This window comes from Haliotis rubra, unplaced genomic scaffold (genome assembly GCF_003918875.1).
Source record: "Haliotis rubra isolate DU_JTF1 unplaced genomic scaffold, ASM391887v1 Scf321, whole genome shotgun sequence".
NCBI classification, from domain to species: Eukaryota; Metazoa; Mollusca; class Gastropoda; order Lepetellida; family Haliotidae; genus Haliotis; species Haliotis rubra.
In genome coordinates this window covers 759682-778267 of record NW_025766993.1, presented here as the reverse complement: position 1 = coordinate 778267, position 18586 = coordinate 759682, and the positions used below count along the sequence as shown (strand labels likewise).

General features: G+C 39.7%; 1 protein-coding gene across 4 annotated transcripts in view; it reads right to left on the bottom strand.

Moving 5' to 3' along the window:
* Positions 1–422: 422 nt before the first annotated feature.
* Positions 423–18586, bottom strand: part of LOC124283790 (histidine--tRNA ligase, cytoplasmic-like) — a 40744-nt gene continuing 22580 nt past the window's right edge. For 2 of the 4 annotated variants that reach the window (XM_046719817.1, XM_046719816.1), the window contains 13 exons: positions 11240–11326; positions 10128–10247; positions 9633–9728; positions 8809–8934; positions 8019–8126; positions 7378–7476; positions 6923–7016; positions 5937–6064; positions 3951–4023; positions 3110–3288; positions 2607–2723; positions 1944–2090; positions 423–1291 (listed from right to left, as the gene is read on the bottom strand). In XM_046719817.1, coding sequence (XP_046575773.1) covers positions 1223–1291; positions 1944–2090; positions 2607–2723; positions 3110–3288; positions 3951–4023; positions 5937–6064; positions 6923–7016; positions 7378–7476; positions 8019–8126; positions 8809–8934; positions 9633–9728; positions 10128–10247; positions 11240–11326 — 1443 coding nt within the window. In that variant the 3' untranslated portion in view covers positions 423–1222. Of the gene's footprint in view, positions 1292–1943; positions 2091–2606; positions 2724–3109; positions 3289–3950; positions 4024–5936; positions 6065–6922; positions 7017–7377; positions 7477–8018; positions 8127–8808; positions 8935–9632; positions 9729–10127; positions 10248–11239; positions 11327–13937; positions 14063–17817; positions 17962–18586 lie in introns of those variants that run through there. The other 2 variants (XM_046719818.1, XM_046719815.1) reach the window with 2 other exon arrangements.

Genomic DNA, 18586 nt, shown 5'->3' with positions numbered 1-18586 from the left:
TTCTACGCAATTGGGATACAATGACGTGTCAACCAAGTCAGCGAGCCTGACCACCCGATCCGTCTGTCGCTTCTTACGACATCAATAGTTACTGTAGATCAATTCTTTCTTGGATCTTCACGGATAGCCCCTTATAGTGATTGAGTCACATCGGAAGTGCTATTTTCTATGACGTGAAGATGTGTGATCGCTGGGCAACTTTTTTTTATGGGAACCACGGATTACACTGCGGTTTAAACAAATCTGCGGTATTGTGAAGAGCGTTATTGCGAGGAATGACTGTATTTCATAGCCATCAGGGATGTATCTGATTTCGTAAGCTGAGTTTCAATTCCATACCAATATCAATGTGTTTGTAAATTACAGCACGCTCAGCAAGATGTAACCCTCACTGTCAGGTGGTCAGAGAAAAGAAAAACTGAGTGTTCATAGGGTGGGTTTATTTTACAAGATCATTGATGCCTGAACAGAAAGCTTCCTCGATGTATTACCTGAACATGACATTATTTTTGTTAGTCTGGCAAAAAATGTGATGTTTTAGTTACTAGAAAAGACTAGGAACCTTTTGCATACCATATTGTCTGTAATAAGCACGCCAGGTGCCCAGAGAATTTACAAAGGAAGTGCTCACTGAAACCCAACACAACAAATTGAATTTGTTGTAGATCAAGCAGTAGACAAACTCTAATGAAACAAACATTTTACAAATAGTCACTAAGGGCCTTCTGCATACATATAAGAAAATGTGGATGATCATGTTTATTTTTGAGCAGAGTACTTATGAGGATTACATTGGTTTTGGGCACTGAACGGAGGAGCGCCGTTTAATGCAAGGAATATGGTATACAAGTGTCATTAAGTTGTCAGGTCAGACATTCAAGATACATACCGGTACACAAAGACATAATAAATAGTAGTCCATCATTTTCACAAGTCTTACACAACATGTGAAGCAGATCACATGATTTATCATCATCACCAAGCAGATAGAAACGAATGTGTCGTATATCAATTAATCAATACTTGGTGCTCTTCATACACGACAGATGATGACGGACGATATTGTCATCACAAATGTCTGTTAGATCAATTAATCAATACTTATGCCTTTCACAGTCCTTAACAAGATTGTAACAATATTCATAACTAAAGATTAGCACAAGATGTGGATATTTCATCCAACACAATTTGATATCTGATATTTCTAGAGTGAGCCCCGTCTTCAACTTGAGCCTATTTTCTCCAGCTCTTTCTTGATTTCCTCGGCCATGCTTCCTCGTGGTACTTCCCTCTGAAAGTAACACAATGAGTGTGAGTGAATGTTGTTATCACATGATTAACGTAACAGTCCAAACTGGTGGGTGATAGCATGGGCAACAGGTCCATTATTGAGTTAATTGGGTCTTATGCTGCTTTACATTTCTGCAGTATCACAGCCAGACACGAGAAATGAACTTTACATACTGCACCAATGTCGAAAATTGAATTCGGTGAGTAAGTGAATCAAGTTGGGTTTTACGACGCTTTTAGCAATATTCAAGCAATATCACAGTGGGGGACACCAGAAATCGGCTTCACGCATTTTACCCTGTGACCCATGTGGGGAATAAAACATGGGCCTTCGGCTTGACGAACAAATGCTTTAACCACTGGGCTACCCCACCGCCCCAACTGAATTTGGACCATTGGTATGACCACCAAACACTTTATCCACTACACTACCGACCCTGGGCACATAACCACCTGATCCCCTGGGCCTAGATTTTCGAAGCTCTCTTAGCGCTAAGATAGTCGTAAGTCAATGTTAATGAATGGCGCTTGCGACTATCTTAGTGCTAAGAGAGCTTTGAAAATCTAGGCCCTGAATCTTAATCCCTGACTTATACATGTTGGCAAGAACTTTGGAAACATGTAATGTTCAGGTGAAATAGCTGCATACTGACCTCTTGTCTGGTTGCGACGACCCTGAGTTTGATGATGCCAGCCTCAATCTCCGACTGTCCAATGATGATGGCAAGTGGGATGTTGTTGGTCTCACAGTACTGGAACTGGTCCAGGGCTTTGGGGTTCCTCTTGTAGGAGCTCTCAGTCTAACACACAAACATTACATTACAGACTAAACCAGTGGTCAATAGTGTGACAGCTATCAGTGCAGCACCAGGATGCACAACAGCTTTGCTAGAACACAGTACGACTATATCAGCCATGTTACAGTAAAGCTGTCATGGGAGTCTGTACAGCTATCGTGGTAGCCATAATAACCATCCCTGTAAGATCAAGTCAATGATCAATACTGTCATAACAACCACTGGTGACATCTGCCTGTAGAGAGATTGAGAGAGTTTGGGTCAACTGCTTTGAAAATTTTTCCAGTTGTGGGAACAATGTAAAACCCAAAGAAAGAGTTGTTCCTTTTCGATGCTATGCAACAATACCCAGTAGCCATAGTGACCACGTTTAATAATCTTTACTAATCTGTACTAGGGTTCTACATGCCTCTGAATTCCAATACAAAAATGCAGGGATACATCAGCCCTTGTCTGCCCTAAGACTGGCACCTTTCACATACTCTACAACCCCTGACCTATCTGCTGAGTCGCAGTTACCTTGATGTCAGCAGTCCACAGTTCTCGGCACAGCTTTAGCCTCTCCTCCAGCAGGTTCTTCTGAGCTGATATCACATACACCTCGGTCTCGGTCGTCCGGATCTTCTGATCCAAGGCCTACACAAACAGTCATATCACCCTCAACATCATCAACACACTATGACAGAACAGAGCTACACCAACCTATACTCTGTCAAATAACTCAAACTTGGACTTATTTTAAATTGTAAGAATTTAGACTTCATTAAAATTATAATGAAGTTTCCTTTTAACTGAATACCATGACACAATTTCTTAACTAGAGTGTCTAAATTTGATTAAATCTACTTGCTAAATGTTTGACAAATACTTGCTTCTGTCTTGTCTGCTTCTAAGCCTGCCCCAATATTTTTATGTCAATGTACCACTTTTCTTTCATAGTGACAGGGTCTGAGAATCAAGTAATGTCATAGCATAACTAGTAATTTACTATCAGCAGGCTAAGTTTCGGAATGTCTACTCACCAGTGCCTTGGCCTCCATTATAGAGAAGAGTCTCTCAATGCCAATGCTCACACCAACACACGGCACCATCTTGCCCTTGGGGTCGAACATGCCCACCAGCCCATCATACCGTCCGCCTCCTGCCACGCTCCCCACTCCTACGTTCTCCTCCCCATCTGCACCGGGCTTGTGGGTGTGACCTGTAAGTCACACAACAACATGGATAGCCACACTCTTTTGCTACAATACCATCAGGTGGCACCATTTTCAAGGATTATTATTCGAGCCATTCATGGTGGTTTTGTTGTTTGATATTTAACATGGTTCTCAGCCATATTCCACAAAGTGACAGATAATAGGATCTGGAATAGACATCCCCTGAGCCAGATCACCAGGCCCCGATTTCTCAAAACAAACTTAAGTCTGAGTTTTGACTTAAGTTCAAATTTTTAATCAAATTTGAGAAAATGCATTTCCCAGAATGAACTGAAATCGATATTGAACTCAAACATAGTAGACAACTTGAGTTTGGTGAATAGAATACCTAAGTATTTTGGGCTTTTTTATTTAAAAAATGCAGCTTAGTTCAAAATTCAGCTGTTTCAAATTGTCAAACTCAGTTTGATATTTGAGAAAAACTTAAGTTGTTTCGAAATCCCAGAGCTATTAGGTCATCTTTATGGCCAACATAAGTGATGAAACCCTGAATCATGTCATGGTGTGTGAGTAGATATGAACAATATCCCAACATTCCATGGCTAAATACTACAAAATACCACCCATCCCACACAAATTGGAGAGGGTAACTGATACAAAGGACGTCATTTTCTGAGATTCAGGGAATAATTCCACTGTAACTGACCTTTGAGGATTCCCTCGTAGATGACCCCTGTGTAGTAGTCCAGTCCACGAGCCAAGGACAGGTCGAAAAGAACCTGCAACACCGAAATGTCATATATCAATCACAACCATTAGCTGAAACTGGGGACAAACTGCCACTACTTCATGTCTTGTGGATTTGTGTTTGGGACTGAATTGAAAAACACTTCATATATACTAAGCAGCAAAGAAACGTTTGGAATATTCCTTCGCAGAAACTGTAAACTCATTTAATGTTTTGATTGTATATTTTTCTGACAACATTTCCAACTTTACCTGAGCAAAGACATTCCTTCCCAAACTCAGAATTGAACCCAGGAAATGGTCTCAAAAACACAACCTGATCTCGGAGATGGTACGGTGTTCTCCATGTTTTTCATGCAACTCATGCTGCACGTGCTGTTCACAAGGACCAGCCCTATAAAATGCACCCCCAAACCTGGTTGAAACATTCACATTACAACGTTAGCAGGATGCCGCCAGGCCACCAACACCACAAATGATCGCCCCGCAGACAGCTCCACAAGACAAGAACTCCATGATGTGCGACAGCATGTACAGAATCCCTTCGTGCAGGCATCCGAAACAGCATGCCAGACAGTGGGAACACACAGAAGACCAATCAGTACTGATACAGTACACCAACATCTTAACAGCGGGGACCTCCATTGCCGTAGACCTTACCGTGGACCTATCCTCACCCCTCGTCGTCGACTTGAACTTCTACTGTTTGCCCTATAACACCAAAACTGGCGATCCAGGCAATGGAGAACTGTTCTGTTCACAGATGAGAGTCGGTACTGCGTATCAACTGCAGATGGCAGAACAAGAATATGGCGACGACGTGGCCAGCATTACTCAGACCAATGTGTTATGGAAAGAGACACATGGGGAGGTGCAAGCATCTTGGTATGGGGTGGAATAGGCCTGAACCAGAGAGTGGGTCCTGTGGTGTTCCAGAACCTTGGTCCAGGTAGAGGAGGCGGCATCACAGCGGTGAACTACATCGACCAAGCTCTCAGACCCCACGTCATACCACATTTCGCATGTCACCGGAACAACATTTCCCAGCATGATAAAGCCCGGCCCCATACTGCCAGAGCTACACGGGACTTCCTACAGCAAAACGGTGTCAACATTATGCAGTGGCCAGCCCTTAGTCCTGATTTAAACCCAATTGAACATCTTTGGGATGAAATTCAGGGGATAATGTCATACCAAGGCCGAAAACAGCTGATCTATTGCGCCAGGCCGTCCTCAGAGTGTGATTCCAGGTGCCAATGGCCTTCATCACTCGATTGGTGCACTCCATGCATAGACGCTGTGCTGCAGTTATTGCCGCTTGTGGTGGTCACACTAGATACTGAAGTCAAGAGTCTGAATGGATTGCAAACGTTCACGTAATGTCTTCAAATTGTGCTGAGTTATTCATTGATGTCTCAAGATATTGTACACAAAAAATGGTTTTGATCCGCTTATTATGTCCATTTCTGTAATGATTTGATTACAGTGCCTATCTAATTTTGAATTCGTACTGACGTTTTTTTGCTGCTGAGTATTTTTATCCACTTTGTACATTTGTCTCATTCACTAAAAAATAGCAGATGACAAAACAAATGTGGTTGATATGTTGCAAATATCATACCAACAGTTCTGCAATCTGAGTGGGGAAGTCATGAACGATGAAGTAAGAAGAAAGGACCTTGGATCCTTTATGTAATGGTGAGTAAGAACAATGAAATAAGAAGAAAGGACCTTGGATCCTTTATGTAATGGTGAGGTAGAACAATGAAATAAGAAGAAAGGACCTTGGATCCTTTATGTAATGGTGAGGTAGAACAATGAAATAAGAAGAGTTGGATCTTGGATCCTTCATGTAATGGTGAGGTAGCATTATCCAATAAGAAGAGTTGGACCTTGGATCCTTCAGGCACTTGTGAGGCAGCACTATGAAGCAAGAAGGACTCACCCTGTTGGAGATCCCAAACAGGTCACAGTACTGCAACAGAAGCTTCAGCTCCTCCAGGCCCTGCACAGCCAGCTTCTGACCCTTCAGGACCTCGTCCGCCAACAGCTCCTCAATCTTGTCAATGCCACCTACAAAGGAACATAATTCAATCAGTAATGCTCACGTTTCCATTTTGCCAATGCTTCAAGACAGTGTTACCTGTGTATCAAGGTGTATTAATGCCCCTAGACAGTGTTACTTGAGTATCAAGGGGTATCACTGCCCAAAACAGTGTTACTTAAGTATCAAGGTGTGTCAATGCCCAAGACAGTGATACCTAGGTATCAAGGTGTATCAATGCCCCTAGACAGTGTTACCTGAGTATCAAGGTGTATCACTGCCCAAAACAGTGTTACCTGAGTATCAAGGTGTATCATTGCCCAAAACAGTGTTACCCGAGTATCAAGGTATATCAATGCCCCTAGACAGTGTTACCTGAGTATCAATGCACCTAGACAGTGTTACCTGAGTATCAAGGTGTTTCAATGCCCCTAGACTGTGTTACCTGAGTATCAATTCCTCCAGTGTTACCTGAGTATCAATGCCTCCAGACAGTGTTACCTGAGTATCAATGCCTCCAGTGTTACCCGAGTATCAAGGTGTATCAATGCCTCAAGACAGTGTTACCTGAGTATCAATGCCTCCAGACATTGTTACCCGAGTATCAAGGCCCCTAGATAGTGTTACCTGAGTATCAATGCCTCCAGACAGTGTTACCTGAGTATCAAGGTGCATCAATGCCCCTAGACAGTGTTACCTGAGTATCAAGGCCCCTAGACAGTGTTACCGGAGTATCAAGGTGTACCAAAGCCTCCAGACAGTGTTACCTGAGTATCAAGGTGCATCAATGCCCCTAGACAGTGTTACCTGAGTATCAAGGTGTATCAATGCCCCTAGACAGTGCTACCTGAGTATCAAGGTGTATGAATGCCCCTAGACAGTGTTACCTGAGTATCTGACATAGCTTCCTATCTTGTCTGCTGCTGCTGCATCCAGGCCTTTCTCATCAATCATCTCGGCCCTCACATCATCCCAGAATGTCTACAAATATTATATATCATCTACTATAAATAGCGAACATTGGTCAGGGCAGTTGAAGCTTTTTTGTTGTTTAACAACCCACTCAATCATATTCCTCCTATATGAGACTGGCATCAGCCTTGATCAGACAACTAAATGTATCTACCAGCGCCTTGAGCATGCACTAGTGCGTGGATATGTGCGCTATATAAATATCCTATAATAATAATAATAAAATAATAAATGACTTATATAATACCCTTATCAAAAACGAAGTTTAAAACACAAACCGAGAAAGTTATGGTATATATTCGAAAGCTACATAACGTTTTGACTTTCTGTTTATTTGACAGCAAAATGCAAATACTGTAAACGATGTTACCTTATCTAGTTTATCTACAGCTGAGCAGATTGTTCGGAACTTGTCATCTGGAACACCACACGCTGCAAACATTCCATCCAGCAGCTTCCGATGATTCACCTGTAGAGTAAGGTTATCAGCTGTCAGGTTATTACTGATCAGTCAGGGGCACAATGTGATCTTAGCTCATAATACTTTAAACACAGGTTTATAAGAGTCATAGAAATAAGAAATCCCCAAACCTATCACTGAAAACTCCCATCAATCCTCCTGCATGGTAATTTGCTAGATCCTAAAAAACATGTCATTTAAATAATTTTCTTCAGCAACATGAACTACAAACTGTTAAAACTTTTGTAAGACTAAGAGTGAGCAAGTAAGTTTAGTTTCATGCCACTTTTAGCAATATTCCAGCAGGGGACACCAGCAATGGTCTTCACACATTGTACCCATGTGGGGAATTGAACTCGGGGCTTCGGCATGACAATTGAATACATCGACCACTGAAGACTCGCCCCTGTCAGATTAAGACCATGAGTTACATCACAGTATTCGTAAATAGGACATTGTCTTTTGATCGTTCAGCAAGAACTGATACAATGGAATCATACTGAGCAGATATATCTTCAACATATGTATCAGTGTTGAACTTATGAACTCACCTTGACTACAAAATCTCCCAATTCTAGAGATTCCAGAATTTCCACTACAATTTTTATACACTCAGCGTCTGGTATCATAGCGTCGTATTGACCCGCAATATCAAAATCCTGCAACACATGCACATTAACATAAGGCTTAAAATATATGCTCTTCTACTTACATGGGTAACTTTAAAGAAAGAAAAGAAAAAGACAAAACACAATGACTGACCCAATAAAAAATAAACCCATATTATTTAACACATGAAACCAAACATTCCAAAGTATTGTCATTGTGATGAGAGTGAGTGTGAGTATGGTTTTACGCCGCTTTTAGCAATATTCCAGCAATATCACGGCGGGGGACACCAGAAATGGGTTTCACATATTGTACCCATGTGGGGAATCGAACCCAGGTCTTTAGCGTGACGAGCCAACACTTTAACCACTAGGCTACCCCACCGCCCCATATTGTGATGAGAAAAAGAAAACAATTTGCTATTGTCATGAAAGGTGAAAGGGTCACTTCTTATCCCATACTGACCTATTTGTCAGTGGTGCATGTTTTCTTATTGTATTTGTTCATAGTCAGACTTGAAACTAAAATCTTTTACACCAAATCTGTAAAGTCTGTCATATAGTTATCATTGCTACCGGTATCATAATTTCTGACGCAATTTTTCAAATATGCCATGTGTATCTTGACTTGTAAAATTTTGTAAATTTCATATAATTTCTCAACAGACACTAGAAGTGACACAATGAAAAAGTCATCAGTTATGTGAGGCATCAAGTGGACTTCAGTACTTACACACTGGTAGAACTCCCGATACCTCCCTCTTGTCATGGCGGGGTTGTCTCGGCGGTACACCTTGGCAATGTGGTAGCGTTTGATATTGGAGATTTTGTTCATGGCTAAATAGCGTGCAAAAGGCACCTGACACAAGTTAAGGGTAATGTTTCAGAGTTGCCAACAGTTATCTATGATTCATCAGGAAAATCACTGTGAAATATTCCAGCTGCAGAAATGTGATTGAAGGATGTTAAAATAGACTGAAACGCTAGAACAGTATCATGCAACCATTTCTATACTTGTATCATGTCAACCATTAACGTAATGCGACCCAATCCACAAAGCATTCGCAGCAATATATCATTTGTAAGCCTATGACAAACTATACAGTTAAGATAACTTGTAACATTAACAACACTTTGCGGATCAGGACGCTGGACTTGTATCGCCATTGGCATATTTTAATCCTGACCAGCCTCACAAGAGGTCGATAGTGCGAGTACAATGAAACTCCATGAGACAAGTTGCATTTGGGTGTTAATAAATACACGAACAAAACAACTAAAAAAAAAGAAAAAAAAAGAAAAAAAGTAAAGAGTAGAAAATAAGATGGCTCCACGGTAATGAGGCATGGTCACCTTCTGGTCAAGCACTATTCACATTGAGGAGTGACTGTCATTTGGGTTCGAACCCACGCTAAGAGGTTTCTAAGAGCATGTTTAAGGGACACAAGCCTGTACATCCAATTCTAGAGCCCTGAGTCTAAGAGTAATCAAACTGCTTTACTTTTTGTCTCCAATAGTTATTAAGATCAGCCATGAACAATTTTATGAATAGGATACAGTGAGGTCATAGCGGAGAGACAAGAGTTCTCCACCTTGGTCTGCCAGGTCGGATATAAGTTTGGAATCTTCACCATATTTCCCTGTTAGTGTTTCCTGAAACAGAATAAAACATTAACATAGCAAACCATGAATATACAGGAAGAACTAGTTTATATCTAGCACATGAATAGATAACCATGCATAATATGCATATATAGAGAAATACATTCTTAAACTTACTTGAGACATATCAGATAACACTAGCATATTTCATGGTAAGCAGTGACAATTTATTTGCATATTTTACAGATGTACCAGTCAAGATATAGACAGCATTGTAATACTCATCAATTTCAGGTCATTTATCATGTAAATAAAGTGAGAGGGTAAATTGAATGGATAGTGAAAAGACCACCTGCATTTGTCCCGATGGACATTACTTACACCAACTCCAAAACCTTATAATGCAGTAGTGTAAATAATCAATCATATATTGATGTAGGATGTTGGTACCTTTAATTCAAATACTGGTGTGTCTATGGTCTCGGCTCCATGGCGCTTGAAGGTCTGAATGATTTTGTTGAAGACTCCCTCCCTGATTGCCATCTGCTGTGGGCTGTAGTCCCTGGTGCCCTGGTAACATAGGTGTGGACATCAGAGAGCATCAATGTGAGCCAGGGTGGGACAATGTATCATGTTCCATGTCAGTGTGTTAACTATTCCAGGTCACTGTGTTGACGATCCCATTTGACTATGTTAACTATTCCATGTAAGACTAAAAGCTATTCCATGTAAGTATCTCAACTATTCAATGACACTTAGTTAACTATTCCATTTGACTATGTTAACTATTCCATGTAAGTTTGTAAGTCTATCAGCTATTCCATGTCAGTATCTCAACTATTCAATGTCACTGTGTTGACTATTCCATTTGACTATGTTAACTATTCCATGTAACTTTGTAAGTCTATCAGCTATTCCATGTCACTGTGTTGACTATTCCATTTGACTATGTTAACTATTCCATGTAAGACTATCAGCTATTCCATGTCTGTCTCTCTCCTATTCAATGTCACCGTGTCATTTATTCCATTTCAGTCTGTCAGCAAATTCATGCATCTATGCCAACTATTCCATGCCTCTCTGTCAGCTATTCCAGCATACTGTAAATCACGAACTTTTTGCGTCACCAAAGCTGTTGATCACCGGATGAGTATGATGAAACCTATCCATACCCATTTGATGGTGTCGGCCTATCAAACAGTCTCTAAAGAGTGGTTGCATTGTTGGCACCTGTCTGGACTATCAGACGTACTGATTGAGTAACTTCTGTTACTGCATCCCTTGTTTGACATGAGATGTGAGTACTAGTAATTAGTCTTCCCTCAAGTTGTCATTGCTTAATTGATGTATTGTTTAGATCAGTTGTTGATTCTATGAAGTGGTGAATAATAAAGAGATAATGAAACAAGTTATTTGTTGATTGTTTATAGCATTTGACCAAGATATTTTTGCGAGCTCAAGTGTTTCGCAATTTTTCGCAAAAATATGATGCTAGCAAAATTTCGTGATTTACAGTATCTCACAAAAACATAGTAAAACATGGAGTTAGACCATTCACTTACCTTCGGGGTTTTGAGAACAAACTTTTTCGGGCCATCATCACCGAGTTGTGCTTTCAGTTCTAATAATTTGGCAACTTCTTCTCCTATCTGAAAAACAAATGAACACGACATTGGGAACTGTTTGATTACCTGGCGACAGTGGTCATCAGAGTCCACAACATGCAACCTGTAAATCACTAGAGTGAGTGAGTCAGTGAGTTTAGTTTCCATTGTCAGCAATATTCCAGCTATATGACAGCGTAAATAATCGGTTGGACCAGACAATCCAGTGATCAACAGCATGAATGTCGATCTCAATTGGAAACCAATACATGTGTCCACCGCGAGATCCCGTTAGTTTAGTTTTAAGCATGGGTTGCTGAAGACCTATTCACCCCTCGGATCTTCACCAGCTCACATATTGCGTGATATGGTGAAAATGTTGTAAATGAACAGCAGATGTCACTCAAAATAAGTACATCAGTATAGAGTGAGTGAGTTTAGTTTTATTCCGCACTCAGCAATATTCCAGCTATATGGCGGCGGTCTGTAAATACTCGAGTCTTTACCAGACAATCCAGTGTTCAACAGCATGAGCATCGACCTGCGCAATTGGGAACAGATGACATGTGTCAAGCAAGTCAGCGAGTCTGACCACCTGATCCCATCAGTATAGAGACCTCTTCAGATACAATTTTGTTACCCTGGTAATTATACATCACTGCCACAAAATCCAGTCTGTCTGAAGAAACTGATTCAGTTCTAATAATTTGGCAACTTCTTCTCCTGTTGGGTGCAAGAGGCCAAATTATGGATCACTGAGAGTCAGTGATGACACCAGGTGTTCCGGAAAAGGGAAAGCATTTCCTGCCCTACTGTTAGCACCTGCCACTTACACAATCTGCATAAAAGGTATGTGTGGTTACCTGCCAAAATGACATTAAAATCAATCCAGACAATCAAATGATGGACCAGATATTGAGTCAATCATTTCTAACTTTCTTACAAATAAAGACAATAAGCTAAATGTGAATTACATCTGCTGTATGCAAGTGTAGAGATTATTCTGCTTTTAACAGCAAAGACCATTCCTTTAGGAGGTGGTGGGGTAGCCTAGTGGTTAAAGCTGTTCGCTTGTCATGCCAAAGACCCGGGTTCGATTCCCCACATGGGCACAATGTGTGAAGCCCATTTCCGGGGTCCCTTGCCATGATATTGATGGAATATTGCTAAAAGCGGTGTATAACTTAACTCAATCACTCACACTTTCAGGATGTTTATTACTTAGAAGTGCCACATACCAAGAGACGTAACCCCATATGGAGGATAACAACAGAGTCATTAATTACAATATCTGCATATCCAAGTGCCACTACTTGGAACTGTTCCATCAGGATTAAGAGCATTTGATAGAGTGTTTTCATATGGAACTGTGTGAACTTGCCTTGTAAACATAGTGATGAGAAGCATGACAAGTGGAAAAACTATGTTATCAGTAAACACGATAAATGTAAAAATAAAACTTAAAAAGTTTTGCTCAAAATACACTTATCATATCAAAAGACATTTTCCCATACAAAAATTCTGTTAAAAATACCTTCATTATAACACGACGGCTGGAATGGGACATGTTTTGAAAGTCAGACTGAAGTAGATTTACAGTTACAGTAAGTGTTGCATCATTTCTCACCAATCTTATCAGCAGGAACGGATCACGACAATAACACGACACACCCTAATACCACAGTCTTATCTATCACTGCTGACCACCAAACACGAACAAATTAATACAATGTCACAGATCGACAGCCCCGCTACCTTGTAGTGAGCGAGTCTAGTTTTACGCCACTTTTAACAATATTCCTGCAATATCAGGGTATGGGACACCAGAAACAGGCTTCACACATTGTGCCCATGTTGGGAATCAAACCCAGGTCTCTGGTGTGACGAGCGACCACTTTAACCACTGGGCTACCCCACGGCCCCTGCTACCCTGTAAATCCATAGCTTGTGGAAATTGAATGTATGCTACTGAAACTGCTATTCAAGCTGGCTGATTCGATTTTTGGCACTTTCGGAGAGTTATCAGATTCTTGACATTAGTATCATTGGTTAGTGACTAAACCTTCTGAAAGTTCAATCAATGGTTAACATGGCATAAGGTTCACCAAATCAGCAACAAACAAAATGTTGCCCAAAGTGATGAGCCATTCAGGATGATGAGCCAAGGATCACAACTGGGGCAAAAGCTCAAATTCAAACACAGTAACAATGGATCCTGGCATGACAGGGGGAGGCAACTCTGTGTAGGCATGTTCTCTTAGACTACTATGTCACCCATGCCCCTGAATACCCAGCCTGGGACATGATGAAGATTTCAGATCAGTATTAACACCATTGGCATGAATAATCTTCATTGAAAATGAAACTGCTACTTGGTTTGCTAGCCTTCAAACTCCCTGCCTTATATGCTCCAAAATTAATCTTCCACAACTCTGTCCTCCAAATCTCGCTTGTAGTTATGGCTGTCAAAAGATGTAGTATGATATCTATGCCGAGAAATCTTAAAATCTGCTTGCCCAAACATGCTGCATTTCAATATTTTAAATCAATATTTTATAGAAAAGGCTTAGGTTCTGGTCCAGCGACTTAAGTTCCGACAAGTCATCCCAACAGTCGACAAAATTCAGACATGGCCAGATGTCAACTGTCTTCCTACCTTCTTTTTCTTGCCCTTCTTTTTGGAACTTTCAGAGTCTTTGAGACGGATGCTCTTATGAACACCCCCATCATCGTAACACTCCATGACTGAAGAGGTTGGGCAGGGTACTATTCTACGAAATGTGGGAATATCACGGAATGTCTGGAAGGTCCTGACACAACATGGCCGCATGCTATAGAAGCCTATCTTATCACTTTGTCCTATTCTGCCATTCAGAGAACAGGATTGTGACCAGTCACTCCAGACTCTTATCTGACCTAAATATTAATTCTGAGAACATCCCACATGTTCCTTTGTAAATACCTCCCTCCCCAAATAATGATGTGGACTAGTCTATGAACTGTCCTAGATGAATCCATTATGGAAACGAGGGAAGTGAGAAAAGTGGGAACACAAGGAATCCTTATTTCATCAGATCTATGGGATGGTCTTGAAGGTCCAGTTCTTTTAACGTATGTTTACGCTTATCTGTAACGAACTACACTATCATACTAAGTATGATAAAAGGAAAGTTGCAGCCTTTACACCAAGACTTGCATTTGGAGATCAGACACAGAGAAGACACAGCCACACATGAAGTTGGTAAGTATTTAGACTCTTTATAAAAGGGAGAATGAAAGTTTAACACCTTAGGGATCATTATCAAAGTATTCAGGTAAGTCTGGACCAGTTAACAAGTGATTAATAACCTAGGTCAGGATATAGATTTTCGAAATGATCTTTGCTAAAATTAATCTTAACACAAGCTGAAAGATAAGATACCTTAGGTTTAAAATAAGACATATTTTTGAAACTATCTTAAATTGGTTGCCTTTTGTACAAAGCTATGTTGCTTATCATAACTGTGACAGTGAGTGAGTGAGTTTAGTTTTATGCCGCACTCAGCAATATTCCAGCTATATGGCGGCGGTCTGTAAATAATCGAGTCTGGACCAGACAAGCCAGTGATCAACATCATGAGCATCAATCTGCGCAATTGGGAACCAATGACATGTGTCAACCAAGTCAGCGAGCCTGACCACCCGATCCCGTTAGTTGCCTTTTGTGGCAAGCATGGGTTGCTGAAGACCTATTCTACCCCGGATCTTCACGGGTTAACTGTGACAGACACTCATTTGTGAGGGAGACTGAAAAAGGTGGGGTGCTTCCCGATGATGTCACGCGGAGTTACCCAACACCACCATGGAGAAGTAAGGCAGAACTCATGATCACAGTGTTTGGTCATATTGTTTATCGAGCATTAATTTGTGTGACTTTCCACAAAAATCCCTAATGTCGAATTGTTTTGTTTTTATGATAAAAGATGCCATAACAACAAAACTGTGTGTAATACATTTGGCTGGTGACCCTGCAGTCTATAACTGTATTATTGGGTGAATGGTGTCAGGTTTCTAATGTTTTTCAATATATGTTGACAGAAAACTGGTAAACATACAATTATATTTTGAAAAGACCAACATCAATCATTGTTTTAAATCAGTTCAATGAATGCAAATTGTGATAAAAATAGATGTTGATTTTGTATAGTGATGAGTCAGTTTCAATCAGTTATCATAAAAATTAGTGAGTGAATTCTGGACAATGTTCATGATATAGTACACTTTAACAACACTTTCTTCAATATTTTAACAGCACCCGATCAAAAGACAACACTGGTACTTAATATTCAATCACTGGGTATGAAATATTTACCTTTCAAATCTAAACTAGCTGTTAATTTTTTAATAAGGAAACAAAAATTTCACTTTCGCTGGAAATTATCTTAAACAAACATTTCATACCAACATCTAATATTTCATATGTAATTCTTGGTAAAATTTCATAAAAGTATACATGGCATATTCAATTTCAGTTATCCCATACAATTCTTTATCTGAAATCTTTGAAGCATTTATCCAGCATTTGAATGATTCATTTAATTAACAAAGTTTAACAAAATGAAATGTCAATGTTTCAACACAAATCAGATTATATCTTTGCACAATATCTATGGCAAACATGCCACCATCTCAGATGAATTGCAAACTTACGAAATGTAATGAGTTGTCTTAGATTTACGACAACGTTACAATTTCTCAAGGCAAACATAGTTTCAAAAAATAGGCTACAACAAAACTCAATTTCCTTAGGAAACCTTCACAATAATCTTATGGCTAAGACTGTTCAAAAAATGTTTGTATCTCTATAGTGTTTGATAGGGTTTGGCACAGGGGCTTACGACATAATCTTGATAAATATGATATTGATGACTAACTCTTATCATGGGCTATAGATTACACTTCTCAGTGGAAACAAAAGGTACTTGTAAATGCTAGCTTATCAGCATTGAAATGCACCTCATGTGGGGTACCTCAAGGTTCGGTTCTGTCCCTTTGTTTTCCTTGTACATATGAACAACTTGCTGATAATGATCAATTTACCTTGTTTATTTTCTGATGAGACCTCCATTGGTGCATTGTTTAAAACAATGAACCACTTGGAAGAAACCTTGATCATCATTCTTCTACGGTGTATAATTGGCATGTAAACTTAACATAACATATATTATTCAGTCACTAAAACAACATTGCCAAACCTAAATTGGTGTGTGAAAATACTCCACCCAGTCAAGTACTCATAAACACCTGTTCTTTTATTCCAAGATATGAAATAGTCTGCCCATATTGACAGTATATGCCAATCTGTATCGGAGATTATATTTTCCTTAAAAAACCCTAAAAATGTGCTTGACAGATCAAGATTATTCAAACTGTACATAAAATTCTTGAATACGCATCTGAAGTTAGGATAACTGTACATAAGCCAACTTAATAACCTTGAAAAGATTCAACTTGAAGTAAGCTAGAATAGGTACTGGTTTTCCTAAGAACGTATCTTGAATTACTTTATATTATGAAACAGGATGAGAGACTATAAGACTATGTAGTTCATATACAATTGTTAAGTTGTGATAGGTGCACATGTGTAAGCAGTTTCCTTCCACTGATAAGACTCCTGGTCACTGAAGGACTTGGTAACTCTATCCTGAATGATATCTTATGGTTCTAGCCTTGAACCAGTCTCTGTATAGGATTCATGTCAGCTGAGAAGTGAGAAAATTACTTATAATCGCAACAGCAACTCAATGCTTTTATTTGGGCAGATCTGAGGTAATTAAATGAAAGCACACATATTTTAATATTTGCAGGCGAATGGCTGAGAGAAATTCTATAATGGGTACAAAGACTCTTGAGATTTCCAAAATGAAATGATGGTAAAACAAAGATATAAAGTGATCTTAGCATTTACTTACTAAGAGATAAATGTTTGAGAAAATCTAAACAAAAGAATACTCGTTATTCACATGGATATTGAAAGTCACCTTTCACCACCCAGGGCATGGCCATTAAATTTCAACAGACATTAAGAATAAAGATGTCGAAACATGATCAGTATTTTTAGCATCCTGTCATTTCACTGCCATGAACTGGCCCAAAAATGAAGTTCTGAAGGCAAATGTGTCCAAGTGATTGTAAGTATGTGTTGATGTATGGAGTTTGATTACCCTAGTACTGATATTGCTTTGTGGAATGAGGTCCAGGTAATTAATGTTAATGTAATGGTTAAGTATTTCACTGGATGGTCAAAGATGGCCCACTGTCCTCTTAAAAAATCTGTTTATTATTTCTTTCACAAAGACAATTCCACTAAGATAACAACATCCTCTAAACTTTTCAATCTGGGTCAAACCAGTGGTTGACATCATGAACAACTCACACAATGTAGGAACAATGTTACCCTGGCAACCAAGGCTGATGACTGGATCCAATTAAGTCACCAATTACGACAAGCTATAGAAGACTGGGACCTATTCTATACACTCTTAACTATATCTTACCTGGTTAGATGACAAAAAGCGCAGAGCAGAGTGTAGTTTGTTTTTTTGGTACAGCAATCGGTGAAATCGGCAGAGAGGCAACATGGTGAGCACAATCACAAGGTCAGAGGATATGGAATGGAGAGAAGAACTCTTTCAGCAACTCTGGTGAATATAAACAGTACAAAAGGCTAGCAGAGACACCCCCCTTCACCATGCTACATGACATCAACACAGCACCAGACCGTCATGCAGGTCTGGAACAGGTACATACTCTACAGCATCTTCTGTAAGACCTTTCAGAATGAAACACTGAATAATTGTTTTATAACAATCAGCAAATATTCAAGCTAAATCAAGGAAGGGAGACACCATGATTGGACTTTATGCTTTGTACCACTAACCAATGTCTTTGGCAAAACATGCCACATTTTCTTGGTGATTCCAGTTACACCTGTCCCCAGCTTGTGAGGTGACTAATTCATTTTTGTGGTCATGCTCAGTTTAATCTCATCAAAATCCAAGTCAAAGAAAACACATGAAGATATAGACTACACAAAAAGCCCCAAGAGTCCGATTTTGCAACACTAATTTTTCCAAAAACATTTCCCTTCAAACATATGTACCATATTATAATCATGTACCTTCCCATGTACATGTATAATTTGGGTCAAAATCAATCTGACAGTATGGAATTTTAACATCCATTACTCTGCCCATTGGCAGACAATACAGTGAAGATCTTTCTGCATCATGTAAAATATAAAGTAAAGTACTATAAATTACTCTT